This window comes from Nicotiana sylvestris, chromosome 12 (assembly GCF_000393655.2).
Source record: "Nicotiana sylvestris chromosome 12, ASM39365v2, whole genome shotgun sequence".
In the NCBI taxonomy this organism is placed as follows: domain Eukaryota; kingdom Viridiplantae; phylum Streptophyta; class Magnoliopsida; order Solanales; family Solanaceae; genus Nicotiana; species Nicotiana sylvestris.
In genome coordinates, this window is record NC_091068.1 from 90,071,223 (window position 1) to 90,088,790 (window position 17,568).

The following is a 17,568-nucleotide window of genomic DNA, read 5'->3' on the forward strand; positions in this document are numbered from 1 at the left end:
TTCCCCTTGAATCCCTCTTCAATCCTCTTCAAAAAGCTCCCAAATCGATCAAAAATGGTGGAAGTTAACCCCAAAATCGCAGACAAGATGACTATTTAAACATTCTGCCTAGGCCTCAATTCCTTCTTCGCGAACGCGACCAGACCCTCGCGAACGTGATAGTTCCTCAGCCCAACCTTTGCGAACACGCTCCCTCTCTCGCGAACGCGATGAACAAACTCAACCTGAACCCCAGCAACTCAACTTCCTCTACGCGAACGCGGCACAGCCTCGCGAACGCGATGCATAACATTCCAGCCCTTCGCGAACGCGGAGCCTTCCTCGCGAACGCGAAGGCTAAATCCTCAGCCTCACCAACTAACCCTTCGTGAACGCGAGGGCCTACTCGCGAACGCGAAGGCCATTTTTTTTGCAACACTGAACGGCAGTTTTCTGCAACTCTCAATATCTAGGAATGATCCGATTGACCACCCGAAACTCACCCGAGGCCCCTGGAACCTCAACCAAACATGTCAACATATCCCATAACATCATTCAAACTTGTTTCAACCTTCGGAACGCTCAAAACAACATCAAAACACCAAATTCGCATCGGATTCAAGCCTAAGAATTCCAAAATCTTCAAAATTCCGCTTTTGATCAAAAACCCAACCAAACCACGTCCGAATGACCTGAAATTTTGCACACACAACCCAAATTACACAACGGAACTGCTAAAACTCCCAGAATTCCATTCCGACCCCTATATCAAAATCTCACCTATCAACCGGAAAATGCCAAAAATCCAATTTCGCCAATTCAAGCCTAAATCTACTCCAAACCTCCAAAACACATTCCGATCACACTCCTAAGTCCCAAATCACCTCCTGGAACTATCTGAACTATCAAAATTCACATCCGATCCCTCTAACACATAAGTCAATATCCGGTTGACTTTTCCAACTTAAGCTTCCTCAAAAGAGACTAAGTATCTCAAACCTTCTCGAAACCTTTTCGAACCCGAGACAACCAACCCGATCACATATAGAACCGATAAACAAAGCAATAAGAATTAGAAATGGGGGAAATGGAGCGGTAACTCATGAGATAACTAGCCAGGTCATCATACACAGCTATGCCAAATTACAATTTCAGAAGTAATATGAAGGCATCATGCTATTAATTTCTTTGTTTTTGTAAAGTATTGATTTGTCCATTTGCAATCCCTAAATTAAGTGTATTGAGCTTGTAAGTATTAGTTGAGGACCAAGTGTCCTTAACTTTTGAACTTGGAAATCGAAGTTCAGGACCAGATGTCCTTAAATTTTGAACTTGAAACTTGAAGTTCAAGACCAGATGTCCTTAACTTTTGAACATGGAATTCAAAGTTAGGGACCAAGTGTCCTTAACTTTTGAACTTGGAACTCTAAGTTAAGGACCAAGTGTCCTTAACTTTTGAACTTGGAACTCAAAAGAAACAAAAAGCATGTAAGCGTAAAGAAACTTTGAATATTCAGGACATTTGCTCAAATAAAAATAATCTAAATGAATCCAATTTATAGCAAAAACATAAAAGAGTATATAAAGATAAGTGTATATATATACTATTCTCTATGCTCCCTTGAGAATGGATGGACTGCCGGAGAATATATACAAGGTGTTCTATTATGACCAATTCTTCTGCAACGACCACATTTGAATGTTATTTTTTATGACTCGGTAGCTAGAATATGCCTTTTCGTCTGCCTTCTACCTGGTGGCACTTTGAAATCTGGAGGTTTAATAATTTGTGACTTAATACTCTCTGGTACAATCCAAGAATCAGTATGTCCTACAAGATGTATTTGTCTTTCATATGTTTTCAGCCAAGATTCCTTTAAGTACCAGTGCGAGCAAAAGTTGGACTTCTTGATGTTTCTCTTCTTGATAGCTACAATTGCATGTATGCATGGTAATTCATCCAATTAAAACTGAAAACAATCACATGTTCTTTTGTTTAAGTCCACCAAGAAAGTAATTCCTTCCTCCTCAACTCTAGAACGCCATGAATCAACGGGGAAGACCTTCAATGTTGAAAAATTATAAGTTAGTACATTATGTTAAATTATTATTAAAATAATAAGCTAAACAAAGAACATAATACTTACATCCAAAGTAAATGCTAAATCTATCTTTTTCTTCAATTCCTCTTCTACCCAACAAGAAACGTCATAAAAAGTTCCTTCTGCTTCATTTCTTCTTTCATAAAACCAATGTTGTAGCTTCACTTGGATGAAATCCATCATTCTTAATATAGGCAGATCCCTTGCTTCTAATAGCACAGAATTCATTAACTCAACTATGTATGTTGTGAGCATGTCATATCTTCGTCGTGGACTACAAGAACGTGCCCACCTTTCCGGTGGTTCTTCCATCAAGTAGTCATAAGTCTTCTTATCTACTTTTATTATATCTGACATGTATAGATCAAATTATTTGCGCATGTATACTCTTGCAACACTTTGGAAAAGTTTTATGACCTCACTTTTCACTTTCCTTCGCTTTAGGTTCTACTCCAAATGATAGATACAAATCCCATGGTGGCTTTCAGGATACCTTTGCAATGACATATACAATAGCTTGATGCCTGTCTGATAAAAAAAATTAAATTCTCACGACTCCCAATTGCATTTCGAAGCTCACTAAAGTACCGCTCATAGGAATTGTCATTTTCAGATTCTGCAATTCCAAAAGCTAGTGGGAAATTTTGGTTAGTTGCATCCTTTGAAACTGAAATCATTCAAACACCACGAAATTTTGACTTCAAAAAAGTTGCATCAACAGCAACCACTGGTCTACAATGATTCCAACCAGTTATTGATGATCCATATGCATAAAATATATAAAGAAACTTGAAAATATAGTATAACAAAAGTTAAGGACATGGAGTCCTGAACTTAGAGTTACAAGTACAAAAGTTAAGGATAGGCAGTCCTTAATTTTTTAACTTGCAACTCTAAGTTAAGGACCAAGTGTCCTTAACTTTTTGACTGCACACATCAAAGTTAAAGACATCACGTCCTTCACTTTTTCACTGGTTAAGGACAGCATGTCCTAACTTTTTGATTGTTTACATGTTGTTGTCATCTATCTTTATGTTAGTATATGTTCCGGGGTTTTTACTTTTCATCATATACAAGTATGAAGACAATAATTCATAATTCTCTTCAGGAGTTCCTCTTATTAAAGCTGAAGCACGTTGAATAGCACGCCACGCTTTGTGATACCCAATGTCTAATCCATATAATTTTTGCATTTCTGCCATGACAAAAGCTGGTGTAACTTCAAAACTTGGGTCTTGAAGATTGTCAATAAATGTAACCACTAATCAATTTTGAAGTTGCATGCCTTTGATCAGCTTTCATAGTGTTAACTGAGCAGTCATGATTTTTCTCAATCTTTACTATCTTGAACAGTGTTGAATCTTTAACTCTGAAAGCACGCACACACCACCCACACCTATCATCATTGCATTTCAATGAATATCTCATTGAGCTTGATCTAACAACCTTGAATTCAAAATGTCCTTTAATTGCTATATTCGAAAAACAGTTAATTGTACTCTTCTTTTTGTCAAATATTGATCCCACTTTTATTTCATCCAACGAAGCATTTTCTCTTAATATCGTAGTTGGGGATTCTTTTTGTTTCAAATTTGAGCTTCGTCTAGTTAGTTGAGTAGAGGTTTTTTCAGCAACTTCTTCTATTACTTGTGCACTCTCTAAGACATGAATACCCAAAGCTTGTTCGTTGTCAATCTCTATAATGCTTTGTCCTTCCACTTGAATAGAATCAAATGTTTGAAGCACCTCTTTAGTTATTGGTTCAGCTTCAACCACATATATTTCCATTATCTGTTGGCATTTATTTTGATTGTCATGTTGATTTTCTCTGTTGGCATGTTCAAAGGTGCTTGTAGATCCAAAAACTCTTTCCGAAATATCAACAATAAAACGACAACCCTTGAAGAGTGAATGACTTTTTAGTAACTCTATACATGTGTGAAGATCTAAATCTCTGGATACAATTATTCCCTTGCTTGTTCCCAGGTTGATATCAAACCATATCATTGCTTCAAACTTGTCTCTATCAAATTCAATAACTTCAAAGACCTGTTTAATGAAATCTTCAAATCGAATTGTCTCAGGTACTAGAACAAGCTTTGTTTGATGATCAAGATATTTATAGTCTTCAGTCCATCTACCATTAAAAGCAACTATAATACATATTGTTTCCATCCTGCAAGTCAAGAGAATGGGAAATTCAGGACATATTTATAGAGCAATCCTTATATAAATTAAGGATAGGAACTGTAAGTTCAGGACTAAGTGTCCTTAACTTTTGAACTTAGAAATCAAAGTTAAGGACCAAGTGTCCTTAACTTTTGAACTTGAAACTTGAAGTTCAGGACCATGAATGCTTAACTTTTGAACTTGTAAGTCAAAGTTAAGGACCAAGTGTACTTAACGTTTGACCTTATTAGTCTAACTTCAGGACCAAGTGTCCTTAACTTTTTAACTTGGAACTCATACTTGAGGACCAAATGTCCTTAACTTTTGACCTTGTTAGTCTAACTTCAGGACTATGTGTCCTTAACTTTTGAACTTTGTAACTGTAAGTTAAGGACGAAGTGTCCTTAACTTTTAAACTTGGAATTCTAAGTTAAGGACCAAGTGTCCTTAACTTTTTCAAAACAATTTGCAAAACTAGGACATTATGTCCTTAATATTCAGAACAACAGCAAAAACGTTAAGGACACATTGTCCTTAACTTTTTCAATACAATTTGCAAAATCAGGACAATATGTGTCATGTTAAGAACACCAAATCCTTAACATTATGTCCTCAATATTTATAGAATAATCACAGGACATGATGTCCTTAACGTTATCAATCCAGAAAAGCAAAAAAATCAAATTCATAGCATCGAATTCCTAGTAACGAAATAAAAATCAACAGAAACACACAAAAGCATAACTTACTGTAATTTTATGTCGATTTTTGGACGAGAAAGTTGAATTCTATAGTTTGAAATCGGAAGAGAGGCTTCTGCAATTTTCAACGATCACAGTCGTTGTTGCTGCTTCGGAAGGTAGTTACGTGTTGCTGCTGCTGATCATTAATAAGGAGCGTAGGTATAAGCTTATAACAGAAGGGTATTTTCATTCAGGTAGGTAAAAATTTATTAAAGCAGTGGATAAATACTAAAGACATTTAAAACAGTGGCTTAAAAATAAAGACATGTGCTATTAATGGCTATCTATGCACATCGCCCAATGGATAACCAATGGGTCTAACTTTTACATTTGTAAAGCCTCTAATTAGGAGTTCCTCAAATTAGGGAGATTAAGAATTCTCCTAAAAGTGATCATATGAAAGAATTCATGGATAATATGTGTAATGAACCGGTCGGTCGTTTCTTAAGTTACCTCTCTGTTTCCCTCATTTCTGCTTCTTATTGTCTTGTTCAGCGATATTATATATTATCGGGTTGGTTGGCTCGGGTTCGGAGAGGTTTTGGTAAGGTTTGAGACACATAGTCTCTTTTGAGTAAGCTTAAGTTGGAAAAGTCAACCGAATATTGACTTATGTGCTAAAGGGCTCGGATGTGAATTCCGATGGTTTGGATAGCTTTGGGAGGCGATTTGGGACTTTCAAGCGTGATCGGAACGTGTTTTGGAGGTCTGTGGTAGGTTTAGGCTTGAATTGGAGAAATTGATATTTTGGTGTTTTCCGGTTGATAGGTGAGATTTTGATATAGGGGTTGGAATGGAATTTCGGGAGTTGCAGTAGGTCTGTCGTGTCATTTGGGATGTGTGTGCAAAATTTCAGGTCATTCGGACGTAGTTTGATAGACTTTTTTATCAAAAACAAAATTCGGAAGATTTTGGTACCTTAGGCTTGAATTCGATGTGATTTGGTTGATTCGATGTTGTTTGAGGTGTTTTGAAGATTGGTATGAGTTTGGATAGTGGTTTATGACTTGTTGGTGCTTTTGGTTGAGGTCCCGGGGGCCTCGGGATGATTTCGGATGGTTGACGGAAGATTTTGAGTTGGGTTTGGCAGCTGAAGATTTCCCATTGCTGTCATAACCGCACCTACGGCTAGGGGACCGCAGGTGCGGGATCGCAGAAGCGCCCAGAGGGTCGCAGATGCGGACTTGGCCCTGGGGAGCTGGAACTGCAGAAACGGTTGGGTGAGCGCACATATGATAGCGCAGGTGCGAGAGTTCCATCGTAGATGCGGAGCTGGGGCTTTAAGTGAAAACGTCAGATGCGGTGGCTTGGACCGCAGGAGCGGAAATAGGATCGCAGATGCGAAAAGCCTGGGTCAGAAAGTATAAAAGATTTCCTTCGCGATTTTTGAGTTATTCCTCACCATTTTCATGCGGGTTTGAGCTTGAGGGAACTATTTGAAGAGGGATGTCATAGAGGTAAGGTTTTTGGACCCTAAACTCATTTCTATGATGTTATTTCACAGATTTGACTTGAAATTAATGGGAATTAAGGGTTAAAAAAATTGGGAATTAGGGCTTGAGATTGGAGACCTTTGAGTAAAGGTTTGAGGGGTCATTTGTATTCGGATTTTGGTACTTTTGATATGGATGAACTCGTAGGATGATAAGGAGTTAATTGATGTAATTTTTATCTGATTCCGAGACGTGGGCTCGGGGGTTGGGTGTAACACCCCAGGCTTTAGACGGAGTCCCACATTGGCAAAACACAAGAGGGATGTTGGGTATATAAGTTAACAAGCTTTAGACCCTAGTGACGCGTTTTAAATCCATGAGGGCCTAGGCCCAGAGCGGACAATATCACTAGCGGGCTGGGTTGTTACAGATGGTATCAGAGTCACTCTTGTGTCAGCCATGCCGATGGTGGGTCAGAGTTCAACTGAGTTTAGGCAAATCCCGGTTAGGTAGGGCAAACCTCAATGTTGAGTCTAGGCAAATCCCATGCGGTGGGGCAAACCTCAGCGAGGACGCTGAGTCCATAAGAGGGAGTGTATGTAACACCCCAGGCTTTAGACAGAGTCTCACATCGGCAAAACACAAGAGGGATGCTGGGTATATAAGTTAACAAGCCTTAGACCCTAGTGACGCATTTTAAATCCGTGAGGGCCTAGGCCCAGGGCGGACAATATCACTAGCGGGCTGGGCTGTTACATTGGGTTTTGGTTAATTTCGGGATTTATGTTGTAATTTGATTATTTTCGCATGGGCTTCATTTTCATAGCATACTTTGACGTCATGATTCTGATTTTGGATAGATTCGACGCGAGTTGAGGCCGATTCGAAGGGCAAAGGCATCGCGGGCTAGAGTTTGGACCGGATAGAGGTGAGTAATGATTGTAAATGTTGTCCTGAGGGTATAAAACCCCGAATTTCACATCGTTGTGCTATTTTGAGGTGATGCACACGCTAGATGACGAGCGTGAGGTCGTGCACTGTTGGGGGTTGTGACTTAGTCAGTCCCGAATGACTGTTTTACTGCGTATTTGGTTGAAAACTGTTTGCTATCATCATGTTTGGGCTAAATGCCATATTTGGGCCTCGTGCCAACTGTTTTGGACCCTTATGGGATTTTTACTACTATTCCTCACTATTTTGACTTTATACTTGTACTCTGCCATGCCATATTCTTCTGTTTTCATAACTCAGCCATGTTTACTCTATTTTGACATCTTAAATGATATTTTGAGCTGAGCATCATATTTTACTGTGCCCGAGTGGCTTTTAGACATTTCAGACTGAGTAGGGCCGAGGGCCTGTGTTGTGAGGTTATTATAGGATCGGGCTGCACGCCGCAATAGTGTTGTACTGATTTATGGTTATGAGGCCGAGAGCCTGAGTTTCTATGCCACGAGGTGGCTTAATATGAGGCCGAGAGCCTATTGATTATGCCATGAGATGGCTTGATATTGCGCTTGGGCCGTAAAAGGCCCCTCCCGGAGTCTGTACATCCCCAGTGAGCGCGGGTACCCAGTTTGTGATGTGATATAGCCCGAGGGGCTGATGTTGTTCCATGTTATTGCCCGAGGGGCACGAATGATTGTGAGATAGCCCGAGGGGCTGATTCTGTTGGTACTTTGCCCGAGGGGCTGGTTTTATGTATTTATCTTTTCTCACTGTTTTTCATTGTTAAAAGATGTTTTAAAGAAGCTTGTACTGAACTAAGGTGTTTTTATAAGTTTTCACTATTTTATTGCATTGTATTGATTTTTACACTGCCTCTTTGTAGCATTTTTATGTGTTTTACGTGTTTTTCTTATCGCTCAGCTGCCTTTACTTTTATTACTCACTGAGTTGACGTACTCACATTACTCCCTGCACCCTGTGTGTAGGTTCAGGAGCTTCGGCTCCCGCTAGCGAGGGCTGATTGCTTCCAGCAGGCTGATTGGAGTTCACTAGGTAGTTGCTCGGCGTTCGCAACCCAGTGTTTCTCCTTCCTATCTTTATTTTCCTTGTACTGGCCTTGTACTAGACTGTGTAGACTTTTCGAACTCTTAGACGGATGTTTTAGATGCTCATGGCTTGTGACACCCCGATGTCAGACTGTGTTTATTTCCGCACTTGTTTTCTTTCACTGTATTTTAGGGTTTATCACTTATTAATGACTTAAATTGAATTATTATAACTGCTTAAATGAATTGGGGATTTGTGTCGACTGGCCTTGTTTCATAGACGCCATCACGACCGGGTCCGAATTTAGGGTCGTGACAATATGATTACTCATATTATCCGCTAGTTAACCCGTTTTTTATCCGTATTAAATATGGGCCGGGTCGATTAATTTATCCGTTTCTCATTACCAGTTTTCGACCCGAACCATATCCGACTCAACCCGCCCGTTTGCGCTCCTAGTTATAACTACATCTTTCTCCTGGCCACAGAAAGGAAAAAGAAAACCACACACACACTAGCTTTAAGACTCTTACAATATTCATAGATAATTAGATATAAGCTAATCTCCTGCAGGTTTACTTGAAACATAATTAAGTAAATTTAGGCCAAATTACAATTCATGATCAAGTGAATACAGGGATTTATAGATTCAACCCTACTGCCTGAAATATGATCTTCATAAAAAGCAAAACATGCCAATCGCCTAGAAGTTGAATCTTTAGGTCTATGCTAGTTTGTTGTGCAAGTATTCGAACAATGAGCTTAATGCTCAGCATCTGCAACACGCACTCTGTAACGTTCTGCCAACCGTGTAGCGACTCTGTTGCTAACAACACTTTCTATGATTTCAAACTTCTTATAGCTTGCATTCAAGGTCTCCATCTGCTTCTTCGAAAGATTTTCTTCCTCCTCCAGTTGATGCTACATAGAGAAAATGAACTAACATCAGGAATACTTAAATGTGAGATATACACTGCAAGTAAAAACGAAAGTTTACCTTGAGCAAAAACTTGGATTCCTCTGCCTGTTTTCTAACCGTAAGCTTGATCTTGTTAGCCACCTCAAAATCCGGATCGCTAGAGTCCAACCATCGGCATACTATCTTACGACCAGGTTTTCTAGGACGGTCATCAAACATCTCTGCTTCAGCAGCACGTGCCCTGACTGGCCTTGGCATACCACATATCATAAACGGGGAATTGCTTAACTCAGAGATAATAGTTTTCGCCTGGTCTGCGTTTTCCACCTCAACCAATGCAGCTTGTCCAATGTTCTTTGGTTCAAGGTAGTTTGGGATAAACTTGACCTGAATGACATTCCCAAATTGATCAAGAGCAGCTTTAACAACAGCTTCAGTAGCCACAGGTGAAAGGTTGTCAATAAATATAGTACGTTTCACTTTCTCTCCAAAAGCAACATACTCTTTATCTGAAGTTTCCATGATGAGTAACGCCAAATTTCACCTAAACACAAGCAATTGACCAGCATCTTAGAAACAGCGGTAACCACAGTTTACATAATTTTGATAGAATAAAAAATTACTCATGAAACAAATATATCATCTTAGTGCTAATCACGCTGCAACCAACTTAATGCGATTAAAAGAGCACTATGTGTGTCCGTGCCGGTGTGCACGAGTTGCAGCACCGTGATTGTGGCTGAAACGGGTTGGCGCCAGTGTCCTCAGTTGTCTTCTCCAATAATTTCTGCTCTTTTGGCCCAAGAGAAATGGCAGTCCCGAAGAGAGAGAGAGAGAGAGAGAGAGAGAGAGAGAGAGAGAAGGAGACTTTCTTCCTTGCTGGAGGAAAATCCTTTGAGGAAATCAAACATAGTGAAACAGTGTGGTTCAGCATCATCGGAAGAGAAGATGTCCGTGTACACCGGCACGAGTTGCAGCACCGTGATCGTGGCTGAAACGGGTTGGCACCAGGGTCCTCAGTTGTCTTCTCCAGTTATTTCTGCTCTTTTGGCCCAAGAGAAATGGCAGTCCCAACGAGAGAGAGAGAGAGAGACTTTCTTCCTTGCTGGAGAGAAACCCTTTGAGGAAATCAAACATGGTGAAACAGTGCGGTTCAGCATCATCGGAGAGAAGGGGATCGGCAAGCACAATAACAGTTGGATAAACAGAACTTCAGGCAGTGCTGGCATGTCTTATGACTAGCACAGAAAGCAAAGGCTAGATAGGTAACAAATGGAGAAAAGATGCAAAAACCAAAAATGTGTAGCAATTCATAAGAAATTCTAACTCTATGGCAGATTTGTTTACGTTCAGGTTTACAAGATAAGAAGAGCAGTGGTAATCATTGCCGAGTTGGCAAATGATACAGCAGTGAGGGACTTGCCTGTGATATTGGAGAGGTTCATTGACAATGGGAAAGAGTGAAAACTGGCAGTAAAATAGACAAAATCCTATGAGCTATACAAGCAGAGTGTGTAGCACCAGTGTTTGTAAAAGTGTAGTTATGCGAGATAGGAGGTTAACCATGTCAAGACAAACTTGCTGGGAACTACTCTATTTCCTATTTACTTGAAATTGTCATTAGCAATTTCTCCTGGTGTTTTCCAAGGCCCATGGACCTAAGATGAATTTTCTGGAAGAAAGATCAAATAAGTCATGTACTTAATTCTGGATATGGACTTGATAGATATTCCATTGACGGTAAGGAAATTTCACTTGGTTTGAGTGGAGGAAACACAGGGAAGTTTTCCAGGCTTGAACAATTTTAATCTCAGGTAATTGGAAAGAGAATATACAAATACAAGAGTCTTACAGCGAAGACTTCTTTATGATCACTTCCCCATGATGCTGGATTTGGATAGATAATCAAGAGACCTCGTAAATTAGAGAACATGCAGTTATGAAAGGAAGGGCCTGAAGACCAAGTAAAGAACTGGTTGGAGTCCTACCATGCAACGGGATACACAGATTCTGTGTTGGTCGTGATGCTGAAATAGGAAAGGGGATGTTCGAAAATGGAAGTAAATAAGTGTTTGAACTGGAAGAGACGAAACTCGAGATTCCAGGAAAGTTAAGGACTCTCAACCTCTTGACATCGCAACTAAGTCCAAGAAGTAGACCAAAAGGATTTATCATGAAAATGCCGAACGGATACCTGGGCAGATTGGCATTAACAAAGGACATCATATGGCAACAAAAATATAGAGCATCACCCATCAAGGAAGCAGACAAAAACATTAGATTTTGTGTAGAATGGCAAATGCACATTATCGCTACTACAGTATCTTCAAATTGTTCATTAATGGTAGAACAATTAAGGACGCAAATAAGAATAAGAACGAAATCTCGTACTTTCATCAGAATCTATTCTCTGACACTAAGCACTAGTGGCCAAAAGTGGAAGAAATTCATTTTACCAGGTGTACCAGAAGAGAGTTATTGAAGCAGTAAATTCACGAGCAGGAGAAATGTTATGAAGGTCGGATGGCTTCCCAGTGAAGCTTATTTTAGAAATTTTGGCAATAGGTAAGAAAAACGCTCTGAGAATCTTTTACTTTCAGGATAGATGCATCTTCAAGAGATGAGATGAGCTTGATTGAGCACCAGATTTGCACTCAATTAGCTTAGTTGGAACTTGGAAGTATGTATGTCTACATCTATTAGATTAATCTTGTTCCGGTATCAGCTTGGTACCAGTTTAATAAAAGACTTTACCAAAGCTGTTGTCTTTGAGTTTAGAAGAAGTCATAGCCATATTGAATCGGATGTGCAGAACATATTTGTGAAAGCAAGGAAGAGTCACGCTCATCCCCAATAGAAAATCAATATCTGGGTGTGGATTGGAAGATGCACTCCTAAACTAGCTTGTAAGCTGGATACTGAAAAAGCACATAGTCATGTGAACTGGGAAAGGAGGGAAAAACAATGAATCATCTCTTATTTGCAAATTAAGGCAGTAAAAGATGTCTGGAATTTATTTTCTTTCTGAAACTGATTAGACAACGCCTAAAGCAGTTATAGTCTTATAGAGTGTTCAACCACCTTGAGGTGCTTTGCAGAAGTTTCAAGAAAAGTGTAAACTTGAGATTCTAACAGATTAGCAAAATTTATCGTGATATAGGTAAGAAACATGAAAAATCTAGATAGCTACAGAAGGAAAATTCGCAATGCTTTTATAGCCCTAGGTGCTTTCAATTTAGTTGTGATTAAACTACTTTACTTATCAAAAAATATGACACAGGATCTATTCAAAAAACAAATATGACACAGGTGCAACTATTAATAACGTTACTAACAAAGGAGTCTCCACTGTCTTTTTGTGCCTCGCGATTCAAAGGAACTTTTGTTTTTGTACCTTCCTCGACTCCTGCTATCTGTTTCCCCACTATCTTTCTTTGGCGAAAGAGAAACTCAGTTGATACAACCCCTTTTCTTATGACTGATAAATCTATTTGGGTCAACCCCTTAGGACCAATTGCAGCATCCGAAACGCGGGGATAATGGATCTGCACCTCCACCCTTCTCCACTTAAATACCATGCTTAGTTCGCCTGGCGCATGGGCTCGAATCAATGACCTAAGCCCCAAATCCATCAACTTTTGCCAATTGAACTAAGCTAGCTAGTTGATACAACACTTAGCTAGCACCTAACAAAATTTTGTACACAAGGACAATGTACATGGAAATTATTTGCTACACATCGTCATGTGCTGTATACAAACTTGTAATAAATAAATACTACAAATGCCAAAGCTCAAGCAAAGTTCTTTCCCATCCAAATTGCCTTCATTTTGTTGTAATACATATTCATGTTTCATCAATAACTTAATCATCCAAGTCTTTATGCTGAGCCTGGGAGGGATTATTATTATTATTATTATTATTATTATTATTATTATTATTATTATTATTATTATTATTATCCATCACCTATTTGCCCTGGTGATGGATGCTATAACGCATCATATTCAGGGGAGGTGTCATGGTGCATGCTATTTGCTGATGACATAGTCCTAATCGACGAGACACGACGCGGCGTCAGCGAGAGGTTAGAGGTTTGGAGACATACCCTTGAGTCCAAAGGTTTCAGGTTGAGCAGGACGAAGACGGAATACCTTGAGTGCAAATTTGGGGCAGAGCCGACGGAAGCGGGAGTGGAAGTGAGGCTTGATTCTCAAGTCATCCCTAAGAGGGGTAGTTTCAAGTACCTGGGGTCGTTTATTCAGGGGTCCGGGGAGATCGACGAGGATGTCACACACCGTATAGGGGTGGGGTGGATGAAATGGAGGTTAGCGACGGGAGTCCTGTGTGACAAGAAAGTGCCACTGTTACTGAAAGGTAAATTTTATAGGGCAGTGGTTAGGCCTGCTATGTTGTATGGGACCGAGTGTTGGCCGGTGAAGATCTCACACATCCAGAGGATGAAAGTTGCAGAGATGAGGATGTTGAGGTGGATGTGCGGGCATATAAGGAAGGATAAGATTAGAAATGAAGATATTCGAGAGAAGGTGGGTGTGGCCCCCATGGAGGACAAGATGCGGGAAGCAAGACTCAGATGGTTCGGGCACATTCAGAGGAGGAACACTGATGCACCGGTGAGAAGGTGTGAACGACTGGCGGTGGTGGGTACGAGGAGAGGTAGGGGGAGACCTAAGAAGTATTGGGGAGAGGTGATCAGGCAGGATATGGCGCGACTTAGGGTTACTGAGGACATGGCCCTAAACAGGAAATTGTGGAGATCGAGCATTAAGGTTGTAGGTTAGGGAAATTGTGATGTCTTTTTACAGCGCACTAGAGTGAGACTAGCCAGTTAAGAATTAGTCTTAGGATGCTATTGATCAACTACTGATGATGGGCTTTATCTTCTGTGTATTAATACCTTACATCTTTCTCGTATTTCCTATACCTCTTATATTGCTGGTACTTTGTTTTGTATGGTATTTATGTTATGTTATGGATTTTATGGTACTTTATGTTGTTTTATTATGAGTCTATTGATAGTACTAATATAGTGTATCTTGTTGCCTCTTTGAGCCGAGGGTCTCTTGGAAACAGCTTCTCTGCCCCTCGGGGTAGAGGTAAGGTCTGCGTATATATTACCCTGCCCAGACCCCACTTGTGGGATTACACTGGGTTGTTGTTGTTGTATTATTATTTATTTATTTTTGCGGGTGTTCACCAAATCAAAATAAATAAATAAATAAATAAATAAATAAAAGTTTCCACTTAAAAGGTCCAATAATCATGAATTCAAGCCATAGTTTAATTTCATGTTCCAAAGCCAAACCCCAATTTCAAGAATCAATTTTTACCGAAGACGACCCCCTCCCACCCACCCAACACCGCAAAATATTATTTGAAGAGAGAGAGAGAGAGAGAGAGAGAGAGGAAAAGGGGAACTTTCTTACCGTGAGCTCTCCCAGGTTGCTGGTGTTTACTCTTCTACCTTCTTCAGATGGTGTGTTCCTATGGTTGTAAAGCTTTTCAGTGGACTCTCTAGGAAATTTGTTTTGTTTTAATTTAACCCGAAACTATCTCTAGTTCATGTTTGGCCTTGAATACAAACAAATAGGGTTGTACACGGTATAAAGAAACCGCACCAATCCGATAATCTGAGTCAAATGGGTAAAAACAAATTCTGAATATGATTTTGTTTGATTTAATTTGGTATTGGAAAAAAAACGATCATAATTGGTTTGGTTTGATTTTAACTAAAGAAAATCAAACCGAAATCAAATCAACCCGACATTACATATATAGAAAGTTTAGATATATTTAATATATAAATATACTTATTGTGATGTAATTTATAAATATTTCTTAAATTTTTTTATAATTTTATCTTTTAAGGTAAAATTATTTCAAGGTTGGACTTAGAATTTTTGTATGTTCCAATAAGTTTCATAGTCATTAATATTAGCAACTTAAATAATGCAAACAAAAGCACAAATCAAAATCAGATCAATACTAATGTTAACAAAAGATATTCAATTCAATATTACGAACGACAACGCATTGAATATCTATTTTTTGTTTTGCGATAATTTAATTAGATAAAAATGCATAACCTATTTTTATTTTTTCTTTAGCGTTTAGTTATGTAATTAATACTCTCTTATTAATCTACCTATTTTAGCATGACTTAGTACTTTTAGATTATGTTTATTTTTATTATGGCTTTTTAATTAGCAATATTTATATTACATAATTTTATTGTCTTTATTGTTGAATATTTTAGGATAATGCCATGACACATCTCATATTTTGTATTATTTTCTTAGAAAATACCTTATATAGTTGTATCTTACTAAGATTAAAGAAATATTTTGAGCACAAGTTATATGTTTTGTACTACGAAGATTTTGCCGGAAAAAAAACCCGAATAACCAGAAAACCCGAGAAAATCGAGATTGAAAAACCTGAGTTTTATTGGTTTGGTTTGGTCTTTAAATTAATAACCCGACACAATTAGTTTGGTTTGGTAATTGCAAAATCCAAACCAACCCGACCTATGTACACCCCTACACGCAAACAATAACAGGACCCAATGGTGTAAACAATATAAAATATTCATAAGAACACTTATCAGGTAATAGCGAGTTGTAGCAAAAGATTTTAGAAATATATATTATAACAATTTACATTTTAGAAAAGAATAGCTAAACATGGAACGAATCCTTAATATTGACAAAGTACTAATAAGGGAATAAAAAGAAAAATTAAATTATAAAATTAAAGGTCAAACCGATGACATTATTGTAAGAGTAAATAAAATTATGCTTTTTGAAAATGTTTTGTTAAAAAAATTTTAAAAAAAACATGCTAGAAATTATTTTTGTTTTGGCTTCAATTTTGAATTCGATAAATAAACTTATGTGTAGGCTATGTCACCTGAAATTTTCCAGCGTTTTGGGCCTATAAAGCAAAGTTGAAAAGAGAACTCATACTCTAATTTAATTGCTTCAGAGACAAATGGATTTTCAAAGCATCAGCGTTGGTCGATGGAGAAGCTGCAAAACAAAAATATATTCGCACTCAATATTTACATCAAATCATAAAGCATATTTAGTGCATTAATTAATTTGACATATACATTTAGCTTCATATGATGCACAATCTGTACAAAATCCAAGAGTTAAAAAAGGTCTACTTTAACTCCGCCGGCTTATTTTGTGAAAATACCATAGGCTAACCAGTTTTCGAACTGGTAATTGAAGAATAACCGGCGTTTGTAAAGTCATTAAAAATAGTTACTATTATTTTGCTGTAACACGGAAAGTTCCAGCATAATATACTGGAGATTGATGCACATGTATATGAACTTCCAGCATATTATGCTGGACTAGTATATTATCCTGGAACTCCAGTATATTATGCTGGAATATTTTCCGGAGTTTGAACAGTGATTTCGTTCAGATTTTATCTTTACATGAAAAGTGGCTAAATTTCGATTACTTTTGAAACTGTGGCTATTTTTTTCAATTACTACTTGTAAATATGGCTATTTTTGAATTTCTCCCAATTTAGTACTAGTAATTGTTGGGTTTTTGGGTCATTTTTCCTTCCTATGTGGATAAATATAAAAAGAATTTTTACCTTCCTATACTACATATGAAACTTTATTACTCTCCCTAATCAAGTTTTAACCTAAGTACATGATCATATACAATTTACCAATTATATACAAATAAGTTTTAAATGAGTATCCTTTTATATTAGTAATTGAATAAGGAATATCAGTTATTTCCTTATCTCTTTATAGTTCCCCCACCCCCCTCTCACTTCAATTCTCTGCTCTACTTCTCTCTTCCCCCCCCCCCCCATTTTTCTTCCTTTGATGTTCTTTGTTTTTTTATACTTTCTTATTGTATAGTGTTTTAATGGAATTCATCAATGGATTTTAATTGTTGTAACTTATCAATTCTCTTTCATGTTGTACAATTGATGTTCGAATTAAAATTATCAATCAATAAATTTGGAAGATGTTTGATTCTCCACCATTGACAGTCATTAAAAAGTTTCGAAGCTTTGAATTTGAATTTGAATTTGAATTTTCAAAAACTATTATTTGTTTGGATTGGGTGTTATTGCAAATAATTTAGAATATTTTTGGAGTTTATATCTCAATTTTGAGGGTGTTTGGTGAAAATTCGAGAAGAAGAAGAAGAAGAAGAAGAAGAAGAACACAT

At 38.1% G+C, this 17,568-nt stretch overlaps 2 protein-coding genes across 2 annotated transcripts; both read right to left on the bottom strand.

Moving 5' to 3' along the window:
• Window positions 1–1,688: 1,688 nt before the first annotated feature.
• LOC138883348 (uncharacterized) lies at window positions 1,689–2,438 on the bottom strand. The gene is made up of 3 exons (XM_070164029.1): window positions 2,127–2,438; window positions 1,964–2,042; window positions 1,689–1,909 (listed from the first exon to the last, which is right to left on the bottom strand). Exons 1-3 carry the CDS (start codon window positions 2,436–2,438, stop codon window positions 1,689–1,691), a joined length of 612 nt encoding a protein of 203 aa, XP_070020130.1.
• Window positions 2,439–8,976: 6,538 nt separating this feature from the next.
• LOC104247478 (ASI1-immunoprecipitated protein 1-like) lies at window positions 8,977–14,925 on the bottom strand. Its single transcript, XM_009803501.2, has 3 exons — window positions 14,788–14,925; window positions 9,419–9,884; window positions 8,977–9,342 (listed from the first exon to the last, which is right to left on the bottom strand). Exons 2-3 carry the CDS (start codon window positions 9,860–9,862, stop codon window positions 9,184–9,186), a joined length of 603 nt encoding a protein of 200 aa, XP_009801803.1. The 5' UTR covers window positions 9,863–9,884; window positions 14,788–14,925; the 3' UTR covers window positions 8,977–9,183.
• Between the last annotated feature and the right edge of the window lie 2,643 nt (window positions 14,926–17,568).

Excerpts from the sequence above, each read along its gene's own strand:
- LOC104247478 (XM_009803501.2), bottom strand. The coding sequence starts at position 9,862 with ATGGAAACTTCAGATAAAGAGTATGTTGCTTTTGGAGAGAAAGTGAAA. Across the intron at positions 9,343-9,418 it reads AATCCAAGTTTTTGCTCAAG|CATCAACTGGAGGAGGAAGA; the intron begins GTAAACTTTCGT and ends TTCTCTATGTAG.
- LOC138883348 (XM_070164029.1), bottom strand. The coding sequence starts at position 2,438 with ATGTCAGATATAATAAAAGTAGATAAGAAGACTTATGACTACTTGATG. Across the intron at positions 2,043-2,126 it reads ATTTAGCATTTACTTTGGAT|GTCTTCCCCGTTGATTCATG; the intron begins GTAAGTATTATG and ends TCAACATTGAAG. Across the intron at positions 1,910-1,963 it reads GGACTTAAACAAAAGAACAT|CTATCAAGAAGAGAAACATC; the intron begins GTGATTGTTTTC and ends ATGCAATTGTAG.